General features: G+C 37.0%; 2 protein-coding genes and 1 long non-coding RNA gene across 5 annotated transcripts; 2 read left to right on the forward strand and 1 right to left on the reverse strand.

Annotated features, from left to right (window-relative positions):
• LOC109949805 lies at positions 3,238-4,102 on the forward strand. The gene is made up of 2 exons (XR_002272097.1): positions 3,238-3,394; positions 3,515-4,102. It is a non-coding gene; the product is annotated as an uncharacterized LOC109949805 (long non-coding RNA).
• LOC18775375 lies at positions 3,897-8,018 on the reverse strand. Of its 3 annotated transcripts, none has more exons than XM_007205222.2 (9): positions 7,660-8,018; positions 6,796-7,476; positions 6,058-6,402; positions 5,230-5,887; positions 4,786-5,057; positions 4,614-4,684; positions 4,446-4,515; positions 4,201-4,339; positions 3,897-4,104 (listed from the first exon to the last, which is right to left on the reverse strand). In XM_007205222.2, exons 1-4 carry the CDS (start codon positions 7,828-7,830, stop codon positions 5,612-5,614), a joined length of 1,473 nt encoding a protein of 490 aa, XP_007205284.2. In that variant the 5' UTR covers positions 7,831-8,018; the 3' UTR covers positions 3,897-4,104; positions 4,201-4,339; positions 4,446-4,515; positions 4,614-4,684; positions 4,786-5,057; positions 5,230-5,611. The 3 variants fall into 3 exon arrangements, with proteins under 3 accessions (XP_007205284.2, XP_020421893.1, XP_020421892.1); XM_020566304.1 differs by having other exon boundaries at positions 3,897-4,101; positions 5,170-5,887; XM_020566303.1 differs by having other exon boundaries at positions 5,170-5,887.
• Positions 9,029-11,057, forward strand: LOC18772274 (G-type lectin S-receptor-like serine/threonine-protein kinase SD2-5). Its single transcript, XM_007207601.2, has 2 exons — positions 9,029-9,572; positions 9,711-11,057. The coding sequence occupies exons 1-2, from the start codon at positions 9,189-9,191 to the stop codon at positions 10,743-10,745; spliced, it is 1,419 nt and encodes a 472-aa protein (XP_007207663.1). The 5' UTR covers positions 9,029-9,188; the 3' UTR covers positions 10,746-11,057.

A 15,611-nucleotide genomic window follows, 5' to 3' on the forward strand; every position in this document is an offset into this window, starting at 1 on the left:
AAAGTACCTAAGAGCTAATCTATATGCATTAATTCCCCTTCTGTTTTTAACAAAAGAAAAGAAACTAAAAACAAAATGTGGCATATATAGCTTGTGGGTCATATAGAGAATTCAAAACATAATACTTGCCCATATTTGGGAAAATCTAAAAATAAAAACTCCTATTTTTTTAGAATTCAGATCAATTATGGTGGTTGACTGAGGATCAAGCAAGAAGTGTTCAAGAGTTGGTCTGCATTATCAATAACAATAATGGAAGTCTTCAAAGACCAGAGATGTGAATACTAGTGTATTTCCATCATCTTAATGTTACAACAGTTTTTCCTCCTCATCTTAATTAGTATGGGTTTGGTTAAGATCTCTCAAAAACTTTGAATGGGGATTCAACACGTTTGATCTAAAAACTCAGCTAATCTAACCTAAGACTAAGACACGCTTTCAACAGCCTTAATATCTACTACCTACACAAGCAACCCAATCTTGTATTAACTTACTAAATATGTGGAGGAAACACATGAGAAGAATAGATAAGAAGCTTTCCTTTTTGGCTAATTTTTGAAAACAAGCTTTGAATTTGAAATGAAAGAGAGAATATTTCCAAAAGTAGAAGAACCAAAGAATGATCTTGTTGGGGCTGCCGTTGCCACTGGGGTCAGCAAGAAATTAAGCCTCAGTCATACCAACAACAACGTACGAGGTCCTTATTAGTCCTTAATTACCTCGCATCCATTCATACTTGTTTCTTTGTTTGTTTGACTCTGGTTGTAAACATGTTTCGAAGTCTTTCCTCCAACTAAATGGCGCGAAACTTTGTCCACCTTGGCAAACCCAACACGTCATTATGGCGCGAGAACAAACGATCTATTCTGACGCACCTTGTTTTGTACACGTGGCGAAATGCTCCATTTTTTTTTATGGTGCCACTCAAAATCTGAAAGGGCCCCCTGCCCTGCTGCTGCCCACTAGAGAGAGAGAGAGAATGGCAATCTCGAGTAACATCTAATACTATACATTACACTAATACAAGCTCTCGCCGAAAAAGAAAGAAGCGATGTTTAGTTTTATATTCATTTTTAATACTAATATTATAGATAAATACTATATCATTTAGTTTTCATAAACAGAACCAAAAAAAGACTATGATTGTTAGTTGTCCTCTTTTGTGAGTTTACTTAACATACTAATTTTTGGTTTTACCCTTTTATTTTTAGTGTGTTGAGTTTTTTTATGAGATTTTAAGGTTGAATTTGTTTTTACAAACTTTACAAGTTATAAATGCAATTAAGGTGCAGCTGGTTATGACTTATAAGATTTGATACTTATGTATGTCTACTTTACAATATACCTATAATCGTGAGGTTTAATCTAATCAAACATATTAATAAGCGAAAATATAAAATATAAATGAATTGCTAGAGAAATTTGTTTTGACTCTATAATATATTAAGCATAACTCCATCATATGACTTAAAATATTCATATCCTTTTTAATTAAAAATACATACACAAGCAAAAAAGTATTGGATTCTCACAAGAAAATCCGTCATTCCATCCAATCATATTAGTTGTGGAAATTAAAAGTCCAATCCAATTTAATCCAACAAATCATCGAAACTGATTAAAATTGAATTGAATTGAAGGTTGCACACCCTAGAAACTTTGTAGCCGGTGAAGCCAATGTATTTGGCCTGGGGAATGGGAATGCCAAAGGTGGTTCCCCCAAAGCTCGAGTTGCTGCTATTCTTCAACTCCGAAGTGGGCTGCGTCTCAAGGTGTCCGTTCCATGACTTAGTGCAACGAACATTGATTCTCTTCTTGTTTTAACATCACTTGATTTTCAAAACTCTATTAAGAGAGAGAGTGTGTGGTAGAGGTAGAGGTGTCAAACGAGACGGGCTGGTCTAGCACGGAGTCCGCTTAAATGAGCCATGGCACGACACAAATACGAATATTAGTGGGCCGTGCTCAGCACGGCACGAAAACTTGGGCCGAATTGGGATCAAAAAATGAGGTGCAATGAACCAGGCCGGCCTGTGGCCCAACATGGGGGCTTGGCTTGAGCCCGGCTCACTTAACTTTTTTTTTTAGTTTTTTATTTATTTATATAAAAACTATTCTACTATGATGTCTATTTGGATAATGTTGTAATTCAAATTAATTCATGATAAAATTAGGTGATGAAGTAGACTTTCTCATGTTTCTTTACGCACTGATTTCATGAAAACATGTTTATAATTGAATTTATGGAAATTTATGAAGTTGGGACTGTTGAAAAGAAATTTTCCTGACAGATTTTGTGTTATGATTCAATATTGATGAACGACTCATCTACAAATCATGAAATGACTTGAATTTTTGATATGTTGAACATATACATGTCTTCTTAAGTACTGAAAATTTTCGTGATGATTGGATAATAATTTTATTTATTGTCTATTTTTAAGTAATCTATGTTTAGGAGAAAGTATGTGCCGGTAGATTTTATGAGTAACTTTAAAGGCCATTTTGGACTATTAATTGGACCAATATGCATCCGACATATCCATCCTGATTGAGCAGATTAATTTGTTGTTTTCTTTTCTACATAGATTTGTTATTAAACTTGATTATAAACGACATTATATATTGTTATGTCGATATATATATATGTAATATGGACAAATACATTATGATTGTATGAACATATTTTATTTTACTGGGCCGATCTTCGTGTTTTACAGATGAAGACACATTATGAAGTGACAACAAATCAAAGCATATAAGTTACAGATGGTCGTTGTATAATCCTTTGTAGTTAGTTTTAGATTAGCTGTCTTGATCATCATTACATGTTAGAGTAGAGTATTATAAAACGAGAAATAAAATAAGAAAATTTTAAGTCACATGAATAAATAAAACTCTCTTGCACACGCAGATAGACTAGTGTGTGTGTGTATATATATATATATAAAATGAGTTATGAATAATAAATAGAAAGGAGTTATGGATAATAATAAATAGAAAGGAAATAAATTGGACTCATCGTTTCATGAATTGACGACGGTTATGGGATGAGAATATTGGTTAAATTAATAAATTATACAACTGTACATACTTAGGATTAAACCCACTAACCCATATATTCAAGAAAATTAAATGCAGTATAGACTAACAATTCTATAAATTGATAAGCAATGTGGTTTTGCATTTGAAATTGACCTTATTTCACTTGTTTTTGGCCCAAAGATGTCGACCAGAATGAGCGACCTTTTCGTCATTGGAGTTGGCATTTTAGTCTGCTTGCTGCTCCAATGTGAAGCATATTATACAGTGGGGGGTGCAGAAGGATGGAGGGCAGATCCTAGCATTACAGACTGGCCCAAAGACATGAGTTTCAAGGCTGGAGATGTTTTATGTAAGATATTATTTTTTCCATGCATCTTCAAGTTTCAAGTTTATTCTTTACAAATTACGTATATTTGTTTAGTTCGTTTATTTACTTATTTAATTTCTTTTTTTGCCCATTTTGAAACAGTTTTCAAATATTCCTCAGAAGACCTCGGCGTAGTTGCTCTTACGAATAGCGATGCGTATAAGAACTGTAACATAATTTTAGACTTGACCCGGACATTTCACGGATCAGGAAACGATCTTGTGGTATTACAGCAAGGCACAATCTACTTCGTAGCTATAACTAAAGCTTACTGTATTAAGGGAGCGAAAATGATGATTGATGTCAAGTAACTGCAAAGATATGGACAGGATGGACGCAGTTAATCAGCCTCCATTGTTAATTGTATAAAACCAGAGTTGATGCTGCTCTGATGAAAAAAATAATTGGAGCTGTATTTTTATTTTTCACTGTCGTTTGCCTAATGAATAATTTATTTTGGCATTAGATTTTTGGAATCCCAATATTCCTAAAAGTAATATTCAAAGCTCAAATTAATAGACATTTAAACTGAAAATCTGTACTACCGACTATAAATTTAGGCTAAAAGCAATACGGATCATAAGATTTAACACAAGTGCAAAAATGCTGGAGGAAAACAAATAAAAGTAAGGGTGTTACATAGCTTTCTTTGCTGAAATGCGTTTTGCAGGCTCATTTTGCAACATTCGCTGCTGCAAGCACAAACATTTAAATTACAGCAGGTATTACTTCCAACGCAGAATAACGAAGCACCAAACAACCACTTTGAGTAAAGCAAACTGACATACCAACAAAAGATCCAACCCCATCTCATCCAAATTGGGGACATCCTTGGACAAACTTTGAGGGCTCCACTGGGGGTATTCATGCCAGTTCATGAGTTGTTTATACCTGGCCACACTTGTTCATTTGGAGCACCTAATCAACCTACAGAAAAAAAAAATTCCATGAATTCCAATTAGTCCAAATGACAAAGAACAAAGTAAACGGCACCTTTTTGGGTAAGGAAGAAGTGGATGCCATATTGCTGAACCTGAATATATGTAGGAGCTGCTGCAGTTCAGAATCTCCAGAGAAGAGTGCTTGTTTTGTTACAAGTAAAGCTATAAATCAGATAGAATATACTGTTAAACCAATGACACAATTGTACAATTCAATTATATTGAAGTTCAAACACACTCTGTAGGAAACGGATAAGTACCAAATATACAGCCAACAGTAATGTGTAGCTCCCAGAAGGACTTCAGGAGTCCTATACCAAAGGGTCAATATCTGCAACAGAAATTGCACAAATTCATTGGCCACTGGCAAAACATCAGGATAACTTGTAACAAAAATGCTGCTGATAAAGAAAATCAGAAACCATTCAGTACCTCATGAGCCTGAGTGGTACAGTAAACACTCGAGCTAGCAATTCATATATTGAACACCATCATGAAAGCCAGCATATGCATACATATATGTAAATCCACATATGTATATATGCATTGAAGTTCAGGTGCAGACTATGCATGGAGTTCTTGCTTGGCACTTCTTCGGGCCACCCACATAAACAACTCCTGCTGAGAGCTCTGACATCTTGAATTGTCCCCTCACATTCAGAAAGCATACAGACAATAGCTTGACTACCTCGACGTTGTCCTCACTGCGAATCAAACGTATAGTTAATCGCCGTTTCACCAATAATGATGGATTAGTACTGTCCTTAATTAAGAATCAAAATCTATGACGATAGTCATATATAAATTAAATGGTACCTTGTTTCTTTGTAACAATTCCAAACCCAGTATGGAGGGAAACCCCACGTGACATCTAACCTTCTTGCGTACAACACCATGCAGTTGTCTGGTAATAATATATATCATTAGGCTGACCATTTTCTTGATCTCCTGGAATTCGCCTTTCGCAGAATCCGCCATGATCAAATTGTTTCACCACAGTGTAAGAGAGAGGGAAGAACTGAGCTCACCGTCTTGGCTTCTCTAGAACTACTAAAACATGTTGCAGTCACAGCGTAAATCTCAAATTCGACAATTGGATTAGGGTTGATTATAAACATAGCTCAATAAAAGATTCTATAGAAAGCTTGTGGTGGACATGAACTGGTAGAAATATTAGAAATAAATTACTCCATCCATTGGATTGTGATCTTTCGATAATGAAAACTAAACAATGTGTACGATAGAAAACAAAGTGTCTCTAATACTGTCTGAAGGTAAGGTTAAGACGGCCAGGACGAAGCTTAGTTTCTTCCAACAAATTCATTGGAGCTGAGTCTGGTATGATGGATGTCACACCATGAAATATATGTCTGGAACGACCTCCGAATATCAACACATCTCCTGATTCCAGAACAACACTCTCTGCCTTTCCAATGTCTCTCTGATCCCCATAGAGGAAGTCTGCTGAATCACCTATAGAAATGGAGACCACAGGTAATCCTTCTCTGAGAGACTTTTCGCTTTCGTCGCGATCCTGAAAATAAAAACTTCATTTCAGCACCAAACAGCTATTGTTGTTATTAAGAAACATTCAGAATCTTTGAAACCCACATAGAGTAATTATGAATACGATTGACCAAAATTAACTGCATTGACTCAAAGTTATATATGAATATGCTCATTAACTAACATGCATAAACATACCTGATGGAGGCCAAGTCGTCCACTGGTTGTATAAAAGTTGGCAATGCATATATCAGGAGAAATTGAAGGGAGTATCTCTTCCACACTGCTAACTCTGAGTTCCTCTTTAATATGGGCATGCGCCTCTTCAATTGCTCTTTTAACCAACAGACTAAATTCATGAGGAATACCAGGAGGCTGAGTACCATCGATTGTTCGTCTAGAGCCATATTTCCTAGTCTCAGGATCCCAGTCGTGGCCAAGGCACATCATCTGCAGACGAAGTTTTGCTCCATCTTTGTAACCAGGCTGATAAAAGCCCCCAGGACCTAGACCAAGCTGCCTGCACTTCTTCACAATTTCAACCTGTAATTTAGATGGTACAGAGGTATTAAAAACAAGCTTGCACGACGAAGAATACGAAACAATAAACTTTCAAAGAACTGAAAAATGAGTCTTCATTCACAAAACAGAAATGTACTACCCCATCAGGGACAACCAAAAGATCAACCCAGACATTGTCTCTGAATAACCATCAGAGACAAAAAAATTGAGATGTCAACTTAGGAGTCAGTTAATGGGCATTAATACATATCCGAATGCCATTTTCTGATTTCAGAAAACAAAAGACACTACTAATACTATATTATTGATCAAAGGCATACATGTCCGCAAAACTTCATATCATTTTCTGATTAATGCTCTTGAATAGAATTGCTAATTTGCTAGACTAAGATTTAAAATGAAAGAAAGCAATACCTGTTCAGTGTGGGTGACATAATGTTTCAATAATACCATCCCCGGCCTCAGTATTAGATTGGTGGAATTCAGTGCTTCTGGATTTGTAAATTCAACCATGTGATCTTCTTCATTCTGGTTTTCCATATTTCTTGCATAAGAAGCTTTAAGTTCATAACTTCTGCTTCCAGACAAGCATATATCGAAAGGTTCATTATAATGAAAACCCTTGGAACAATCTGAATTCTTGGAAGCACATCCATATTTCATATTTCTTGGTTCAGAATGAGGCTTTACTGCACTGAAATGCTTTCTTTTATTCCCAAACTCTGTAGGCAAACAATATTTCTCCATCTCGCTTCGGCAATCAGACATAGGGCTCTCATGTGGAAACTTAGTTACATTCTCAGAACTTGAACTTGCAGCAGCATCTTCCATATTAACTAGCTTTGATATTGAATCCATTTGATATTTCCTTTTATTGAAATTAATATAAGCACTATTTGATATTCCCTTATCAGTAGGACCTGATGCAGACATGGGAACAAGTTGCCTTAATCTAATACCAGATGCAACAGCAGAAATCTTGTAATAAATCTCAAAACTTCCGACCATTATCATCTGCCAATTTTCGTTTCTGTTATGGGGCTTTCCACTCTTAAAACCAGCAGAAATATTGGACCAAGACCCACAGCTTGACACCTGTTATACATTTTAACAACATTGCTAGTGAATTTCTTCTCGCTTTGCTTCTTACAGCATGTATCAATCATCTTTTTAAATCAAAAAATTAAAAAAAACAAACGAACAAACGGAAATAAATGAAAAGAAAAATAATAAAAATGTCATACTAATTATACCCAAATTAGAAAACAAAATACTCACGGAATCGTAAGGAACTACAGAATTGCCACTGGGGGTGGCGGGTGATGCTGGTGCTCCAGAGCTCGCAGGAAGCCTGTCATTTCTACAAGTCATCTTCTCTGGCACTGGCAGTGGAGAAAGTACTTGGCGGAGAAAGAACAGCCCCGATATCGAACGGCGCAGGAGCCACATGCTCGAGCCATTAATATTCTAAAACGAAGAAGATTGAACGACGGTGATGAATCGTCGGGGAGGGAGATTCGAATTCAATGCTCTGTTTCTTGGTTTGGTCGTTTGGCTTTTGGCGGTTACTTTACTCTACTGTAATCGGGTAGGGTCCGATTCTTATTGCTGCGGGTTTCTCAATGGAGCCAGAAAGCCAGCATACGTAGGAACAATCACGAGGGGGTGTGACATACTTCCAAATACGAAAGCCAGCGTAAATATATGGGCTTAACCAAAAGCCCAATAAAAACATAAGAACTTAGTCTATTAGATATGGTGGCCCAAATTTAGTTGCAGACTCAATCAACCTCAGCCAGCCCATCAGTTTTGCAAACCCCACACGTCATTGTGGCGCGAGAACAATGTCAGCACGATATATTCTGACACGTGTACCGCACCCTGAGTGTACACGTGGCAACATGCCCCATTTTTTCCATTATGCCACTCAAAATCTTAGAGGACCCTGCTGCTGCCCACTAGAGAGAATGGCACTCGATTAATGTTTTAACACCCAACGCATTTAGATGGGCGGGGGTCCCTCAAGCAGGCGCAAGCTGCACTTGTACGCTATTTTTACTGCACAATAATACAAGCAAAATCGTTTACAAATATTAAGTTATTTCACTATAAATCAGATTTTTGGTTCATATTTGAGGAGGTTTTATCCGAGTAGATTAATTGGTAAAGACAGTGTGTTTATTTTTTACACTCAAATTCGATTCCTCTCTCCCTCCTATGCAATTGAATAGTTTAGAAAGATTTGTCAATATTTAACAAAATTTTGTTTTAAGAGATTATAATTGGTTAGACCATCTTAATTCTCTTTGGTTAATGCTGCCTTACCTTGTATAGATTTCTAAAGCCAACTCTTTTAAATGTGAATCCCTATAGTGTTGGAATTCTTTTTTATGTATTTAGGATTAGGAGTTTCCCAAATCTTCACAATCTAACACAAATTTACCAAAAATTAGAGTACAAAAATTTAGGAGAATTTTTGGTGAATTAATGCTCTTTACCAAAAACATCCTCACGTGGGCAGCCTGTAGAGAATCACCTTTTAATACCTTCACTTTTTATTATACCTTAACAAGAATATTCATAAGCCATTCCAGCGTGCCATATGAGTAACCCCACTAAATTCCCCACATTTGCAGACATTAAACAAAGCAAAATGAAAGCTCAAACCCTTTTAGCAAAGCTGCGCATTTTATACCTACCCTTTGTCCTTCTCGGCCTCTCTTCTCAATTCTTGCCAGAAAAGAAACGAAAAGAAAAGGGAAATCTCAATGCCTTGCTAAGCGAAATTTGAGACTGCAAATTCACACATGCAGCTCTATTTGTTCATTTCTCTCTCTCTTTTCTTCACTTATGGCCATTCCAAAACAGATATCTCTCTTGGGTACCAGCTCACTGTGGCAGTGCCTATTGAATACAGTTTGGGATTCATTGGGAGAGCTTTTTTGATGGAGACAAATGAAATCACACCAACTTTTAAAACTGCATTGAGTGTTGAAGCTGTGAATGACAAATACTCATGCTCCTTAGAAGTCTTTCTTGGAGATGTCAAGGTTTGGAACTCTGGTCATTACTCAAAGTTTTATACTTCAAATATATGCGTCCTTCAACTTACCCAAGATGGAGATTTGAAGTTGAAGGGTCCAAAAGACAGAGTCGGATGGAGAACTGGGACTTCTGGACAAGGTGTGCAGGTAAAGCAATAGCCAAAAAGAAAAAGAAAAAACCCAAGAAATTTATGTTATTTTTCCTGTTTGTACAATATATGTGATCAATGTTGAAATATATCTTTTTTCTTTTTTTTTTTTGCTTTTTTGGTCATTTTGATGCAGAGGTTAGAGATATTAAGGACAGGAAATTTAGTTCTGCTAGATGGGTTGGGCAATATCAAGTGGCAGAGTTTTAATTTTCCAACTGATGTAATGCTTTGGGGTCAGAGACTAAGTGTGGCTTCTAGGTTGATTTCATTTCCAACCAACTCCACTTCATACTACTCACTTGAAATTGAACAGAGCAGGATTGCTCTCTACTTGAATTCTGGTAAGTGGAACTATTCCTATTGGGAATTTAAGCCTACCAAGAACAGAAACATCGCTTATGTTCAACTGGGTCGCAAGGGTTTGGAGTTATTCAATGACAAACTAAAGAAAATTGCGCAGATTCATCCATCTGATCATCAAACAGTTCAGTTTGGTCAGCCCCTGAGGTTCTTAGCATTGGGGAACAGAACAGGAAATTTGAAGCTATATTTTTACTCACCCAGCATTGCTAAATTTGATGTTGCTTTTCAAGCACTCAACACCACATGTGATCTTCCATTGGCTTGTAAGCCTTATGGGATTTGCACCTTGTCCAGTGCTTGTTCATGCATTCAAGTTTTGATAGCTGAAAATGAGACCAGTATAAGTGGTAATTCTGATTGCAGTCAAGGAATTTCAGGTGTTTGTGGCAATGGCAAGACTAAAGCAGAGATGCTTGAATTAAAGGGTGTTGGTAGTGTTTTGAGGGGTGCTCCTAAAATAGTTAATGTGAGCAAAGAAGCATGTGCTAATTTGTGCTTAGAAGACTGTAATTGTACATCTGCATTGTATTCAACTGCAAAAGGAGGCATGGAAGTAGAAGAGTGCTTTCTTTATGGAATGGTAATTGGGGTTAAACAGGTTGAAAGGGGAAGTGGATTAAGCTACATGGTTAAGGTTCGAAAAGGAGCTCATGGGGGCCATGGAAAGTCCAATTTGAAAAGGTGGGTTTTGGTCCTGGTGGGTGTGGTTGATGGGTTGATTATTCTTCTGGTTTTTGGAGGCCTTGGCTACTACTTGATAAAGAAGAGAAGAAAACAGACATTGCCTAATGGCCATAACAATTGACTGTATTTGTTACCAGGTTTTCTTGTCAGTCAGATTTCAAGGCCATGATACAATTTTTTATTTTTTTTATTTTTATCTTTTCCGAATTCAAGTTGGAAAAGAAAGGAAAACACACTTTTGGTTGTTTTTGAAATGTTCATAAGAGAAACAATGTGATTTTGTTCAAACACTAGAATTTGCAATTCAACAGCTAAAACCAATTTTTGGTTTGTACTTTGTTTTCTGGGTTAGGCAATTTCTCAAGGATTCGACTCAAAAAGTTGCGTTATGTAGGAGAAAAGACATTGTCCAAACACAAGTAACATACCGAGATTTACAAGTACTTCATCACATAAAAGAACGCTTCATATTTCTTCTTTTTTGTAGATTTATATTGTGGTAAATGATAAATAATTATTCTTTCGCAGTTTACTAAAATGCTTGGGGTATTCTGGAAGAAGGAAAAATAGATGTCTAGCCGAAAAAAGAATGGGGAGTGGGGTGTTCAAATAACATTGGATGGGAAGCGATGTGAATGGCAGCCTGATTATCACAAAAGAAAGTCATGGGATGTGGATCTTTAAAGCCCAAATCATTGAGAAGTCTTTGGAGCCAAATTAATTCGCAAGAGACAGCAGCCATGCCTCTATATTCGGTTTCAGCATTTGAACGAGCAATAACACTTTGTTTCTTGCTCTTCCATCTTACCAAATTTCCTCCAACGAAGGTACAATATCCTGTGGTGGATTTTCAGTCAATTTGGCACCCTGCCCAATCGGCATTTGAGTGCCCTATAATCTAACTATTTCCATTTTTCCTTATCAAGATACTATGACTAATGGAACCCTTTAGGTAATGAAGAATCCGATTGATTGCCTGCTGGTGAGTTGATCGAGGAGAATGTATGAATTGGCTTACTAAGCTTACTGCATGATAGATGTCAGGACGATTGATAGTAAGATAAATAATCCTCCCAACCAGCCTCAGATAATAACTAGCAGCTGCCAACAATTCTCCATCTAGACCAAGTTTGGCCTTGCAGTCAATTGGGGTAATAACTGGTTTGGTTTCTAACATTCCAGTTTCTTGAAGAAGATCTAGCACATACTTGCATTGATTAAGAAATAAACCTTTGCTTGAGGAGGCAATTTCAATACGCAAAAAATATTTGAAGGACCCTAAATCCTTAATAGCAAACTTCTTGTGAAGAAAGGGCTTGAGTTTATGAATCTCTCCCATGTTGTTGCCTGTAACAATGAGATCATCAACATATATAAGTACCACCAATCTTCAGCCCATATTTAACAAACAAAGATGAATATGCATTACTTATCTTGAAATCTATACTTTCAAGAACTGAACTTAATTTGGCATACCAAGCTCGTGGGGATTGCTCAAGTCCGTAGATAGCCTTGTGCAATTTACAGACCATTCTTTCTTGTTTTTCTTGAGAATGACTAGGCAACAAGCTCATGTAAACCTCTTATTCTAGTTCTCTATGCAAAAAGGCATTCTTCACATCCATTTGAAATAAAGGTCAATCATTATTCATGGCAACAGATAAGAGAACTCTTATCTTTGCTACACAAGAGCAAAAGTTTCCTTGTAGTCTATTCCAAAAGTTTGAGTAAACCTTTTAGCCACCAACCTTGTCTTGTGTCTCTCAATGGATCCATCGCTGTTAAACTTGGTTTTATAAACACATATGCAACCAGCCACTTTCTTCCTTTAGTCAACTTGACAATAGTCAGGTTTGATTTTCATGAAGAGCTTTACGTTCTTCTCTCATTGCATTTTGCCAAATCAATTGGGAATTTTCCTCTTGAAAAGAGCTGGGTTTACAAGAGTTCGAAATTTTGCTTAAAAAGGCAGCATAGGATCGAGACACATTAGCGTAGGTAATATAGCTTTCAATTGGATACCAAGTAGCACACTTTACTTCCTTTTACTTCTTCATCCTCCCGAATTTCTATTCAACCACTTAAATGGGGATTGCTAGATGACATGATAGGAGTGTTGAAATAGTAGTGCCCAAGGATTGACGACAAGCTTGGACAATTGAATTTGAATTTGAAGTTGAATAAGGTAGACTTTTGTTTTTAGTTCACAATGCAAATCCATGGGCTTTTATCTTTATGTGAGCATGATAATTAGGATTGATGGTGTTGAGTCATTCTATAGTGAGGGCCTTATATATAGGTTTTATGTAAGGTCCTATCTCTTAACCTTTGGATCAGGCTAACCAATTTTATCCAACGGTTAGAAAATAGGGCATCACTTAAAGACCATATATAAGGCCCTCATTATAGAATTCTTATACTAGTGTTTGTCCAAAATTCACATTGGCACATTTTTTGAAGCCCGCAATTGTTCATTACAACTAATAGTTAGGGTTTGGGCATATATTAGGACCATTTTAGGTACAATGATCCTTACCAAAAATTTAGTGGTTTTTGGGTTAACGTCATACTTGAAATATGGGGCAAAGAATGAACTTGCAAGCTATGTAGCTTAGGGATATAATTGTACTATTCAAACTTCACAAGCCATGTCAAGTTCAAATTTGCTGGTGTTTGTCCAATCACCAAATGGTTAATTAAGTGAGCTGGTCTCCATGTCGATGATGCTACCTAGGAATCAGCTGACAAATTTTAGCCCTATTTATAACATCCCACATCGACCAACAGAGATGGGGTGATGTGCTTTATATGTACATGCCCGCCTCCATCTACCACGAGGCCTTTTGAGAGCTCACTGACTTCGGAGTCATAAGAACTCCGAAGTTAAGCGAGTTTGAGCTAGAGCAATCCCAGGATGGGTGATTCACTGGGAAGTTGCTCGTGAGTTCCCAGAAACAAAACCGTGAGGACAGAGAGGGGGGCCTAAAACGGATAATATCGTGATATGGTGGAGCCAATCCCAAGATGTGACAATTTGGTATCAGAGCCACTCTGCCGTGTGATGCGAGTGTGCCGACTAGGACTTCAGGCCCCTCAATGGGGTGGATTGTAACATCCCACATCGACCAACAAAGAGGGGGTGATGTGTCTTATATGTACATGCCCTCCTCCATCTAGCACAGGGCCTTTTGAGAGCTCATTAGCTTTGGAGTCATAGGAACTCCGAAGTTAAATGAGTTTAGGCTAGAGTAATCCCAGGATGGGTGACCCACTGGGAAGTTGCTCGTGAGTTCCTATAAACAAAACCATGAGGGCAGAGAGGGAAGCCCAAAGTGGACAATATCGTGCTACGGCGAAGCCGATCCCAGGATGTGACATTATTTCCATCATTTAACCCTGAGGACTAGCCTCATTTTAAGGGGGAGAGCTTGTTAGACCCATTCTATGTTGGGCCACTTCCCGTTTAGCCCATAAGCTAGCTGGAGGTTGTTCTTATGCTTTTTGAACTGTTAGCCACAAAATAATCTTGTAATTCCCTTTCTATTATTCCTTGTAGTTACTAGGAATTCATTGGGTGTGCTCACTCCCACGAGTGACCTAATGATTGGGGCAAGGTGTTGGGTTTATTTTTACAAATGATTTATCGTGTTATTTCATAGATTTTATGTTGATTGGTATGAATGTGAGCTAAAAGTGCATTATTGAATGCAAATTCTGTTTTTGCTCATTTTCGTAGGTCAACTTCTTGACTTTGGATCACCATGCTCAAATGTGGTAAAATTCTTCGTGAAACCTGTTCCAATGGGTGTTGACTACAACATATCCGAAATTTATCTCCATTGAACAAGTATAACCTCCCCAACCTATCCAACATTGTACCTAACTCTGGAAGTTTGTTTTGGGTCAACTTTTACCCCTACTTGGTATCATCTCCCTTCTAATTATTACCACACCTCTCGATAACAATTATTGACATTGTAGATATTTGACTTTAGAGTGGTAAAAAATTAGAATCTCTTTTTATGTATTAAAACCAAAATGAAATGATGAAAGTGAAGACAGGTGGAGTATGTGGCAAAGACTTTAGGTAAAAGGTGGAGTTTAATATTGAAGAATAAGTTGGCAAGAGAGAAGGCAACAAAGGGGGAAGAATCGGAGGAGACATTCTACACTTTTGCAATTTCTGAAACCAAAGAGAGAGATAGGAGAGCAAGGAGTAGCACCCAAGCAAGGAGGTTATGAAGGAGGAGAAGAACTCTTCCACCATTGAAGGCTTTTGTGCTTTCACCTTCACAAAATATGTAAACTCTTTCTAGTTATATTTTGCATTTGTGTTTGTAAGAAGCATGAGGAGCTAAACACCATAACTAGGGTTAAAGCCCTAAACATGATTACTCTATTGTTTTGATGATTGAGTTATTGGATTGCTTTGATGAATTCATTTTCACTAAATTAATAATATTCTATGTGTCTGCTTCCTTAAAATGACCCCCCTTAGGTTGTATGCATCTAGCTGAAGTTGAGAAGTTGTGTAAGATACCCAAGAATATAATTTCTAATTAGCAACAAATGATTGAATCCTTTCTAAGTGAGCATAATGTGAATTGGTTTCTTAAATGCCTAATGTAAACACCATACTATTAGGGTTCTTGTGATGTTTATATTCTCTTCAAACTTAATCGAAGTACTAAACATACATAGATTGGTTGTGTAGGAAACATAAGTATCGTAGCACTAAACATGCACTTTACTTATCTTAGAGAGAATTAATGTGTCTTGAGCCACTAAACCCGGCCTTGGTTGCGAACATCTTCATCAATGTATATAGAATTCATAACTTGAGTATCCATAAACATGATTATCGGAAATCCCTAGTGTTTGTCACCATATTAAGTTACACTTTGATAATCACATTTGTTAATCTTGTTAAAAATAGTGCTCGGTTACATTTAAGCATTAGAATTAGGTCACTTTGAATCAACCCCCC

The sequence above is a fragment of the Prunus persica genome, chromosome G6, assembly GCF_000346465.2.
Source record: "Prunus persica cultivar Lovell chromosome G6, Prunus_persica_NCBIv2, whole genome shotgun sequence".
Classification (NCBI taxonomy): Eukaryota; Viridiplantae; Streptophyta; class Magnoliopsida; order Rosales; family Rosaceae; genus Prunus; species Prunus persica.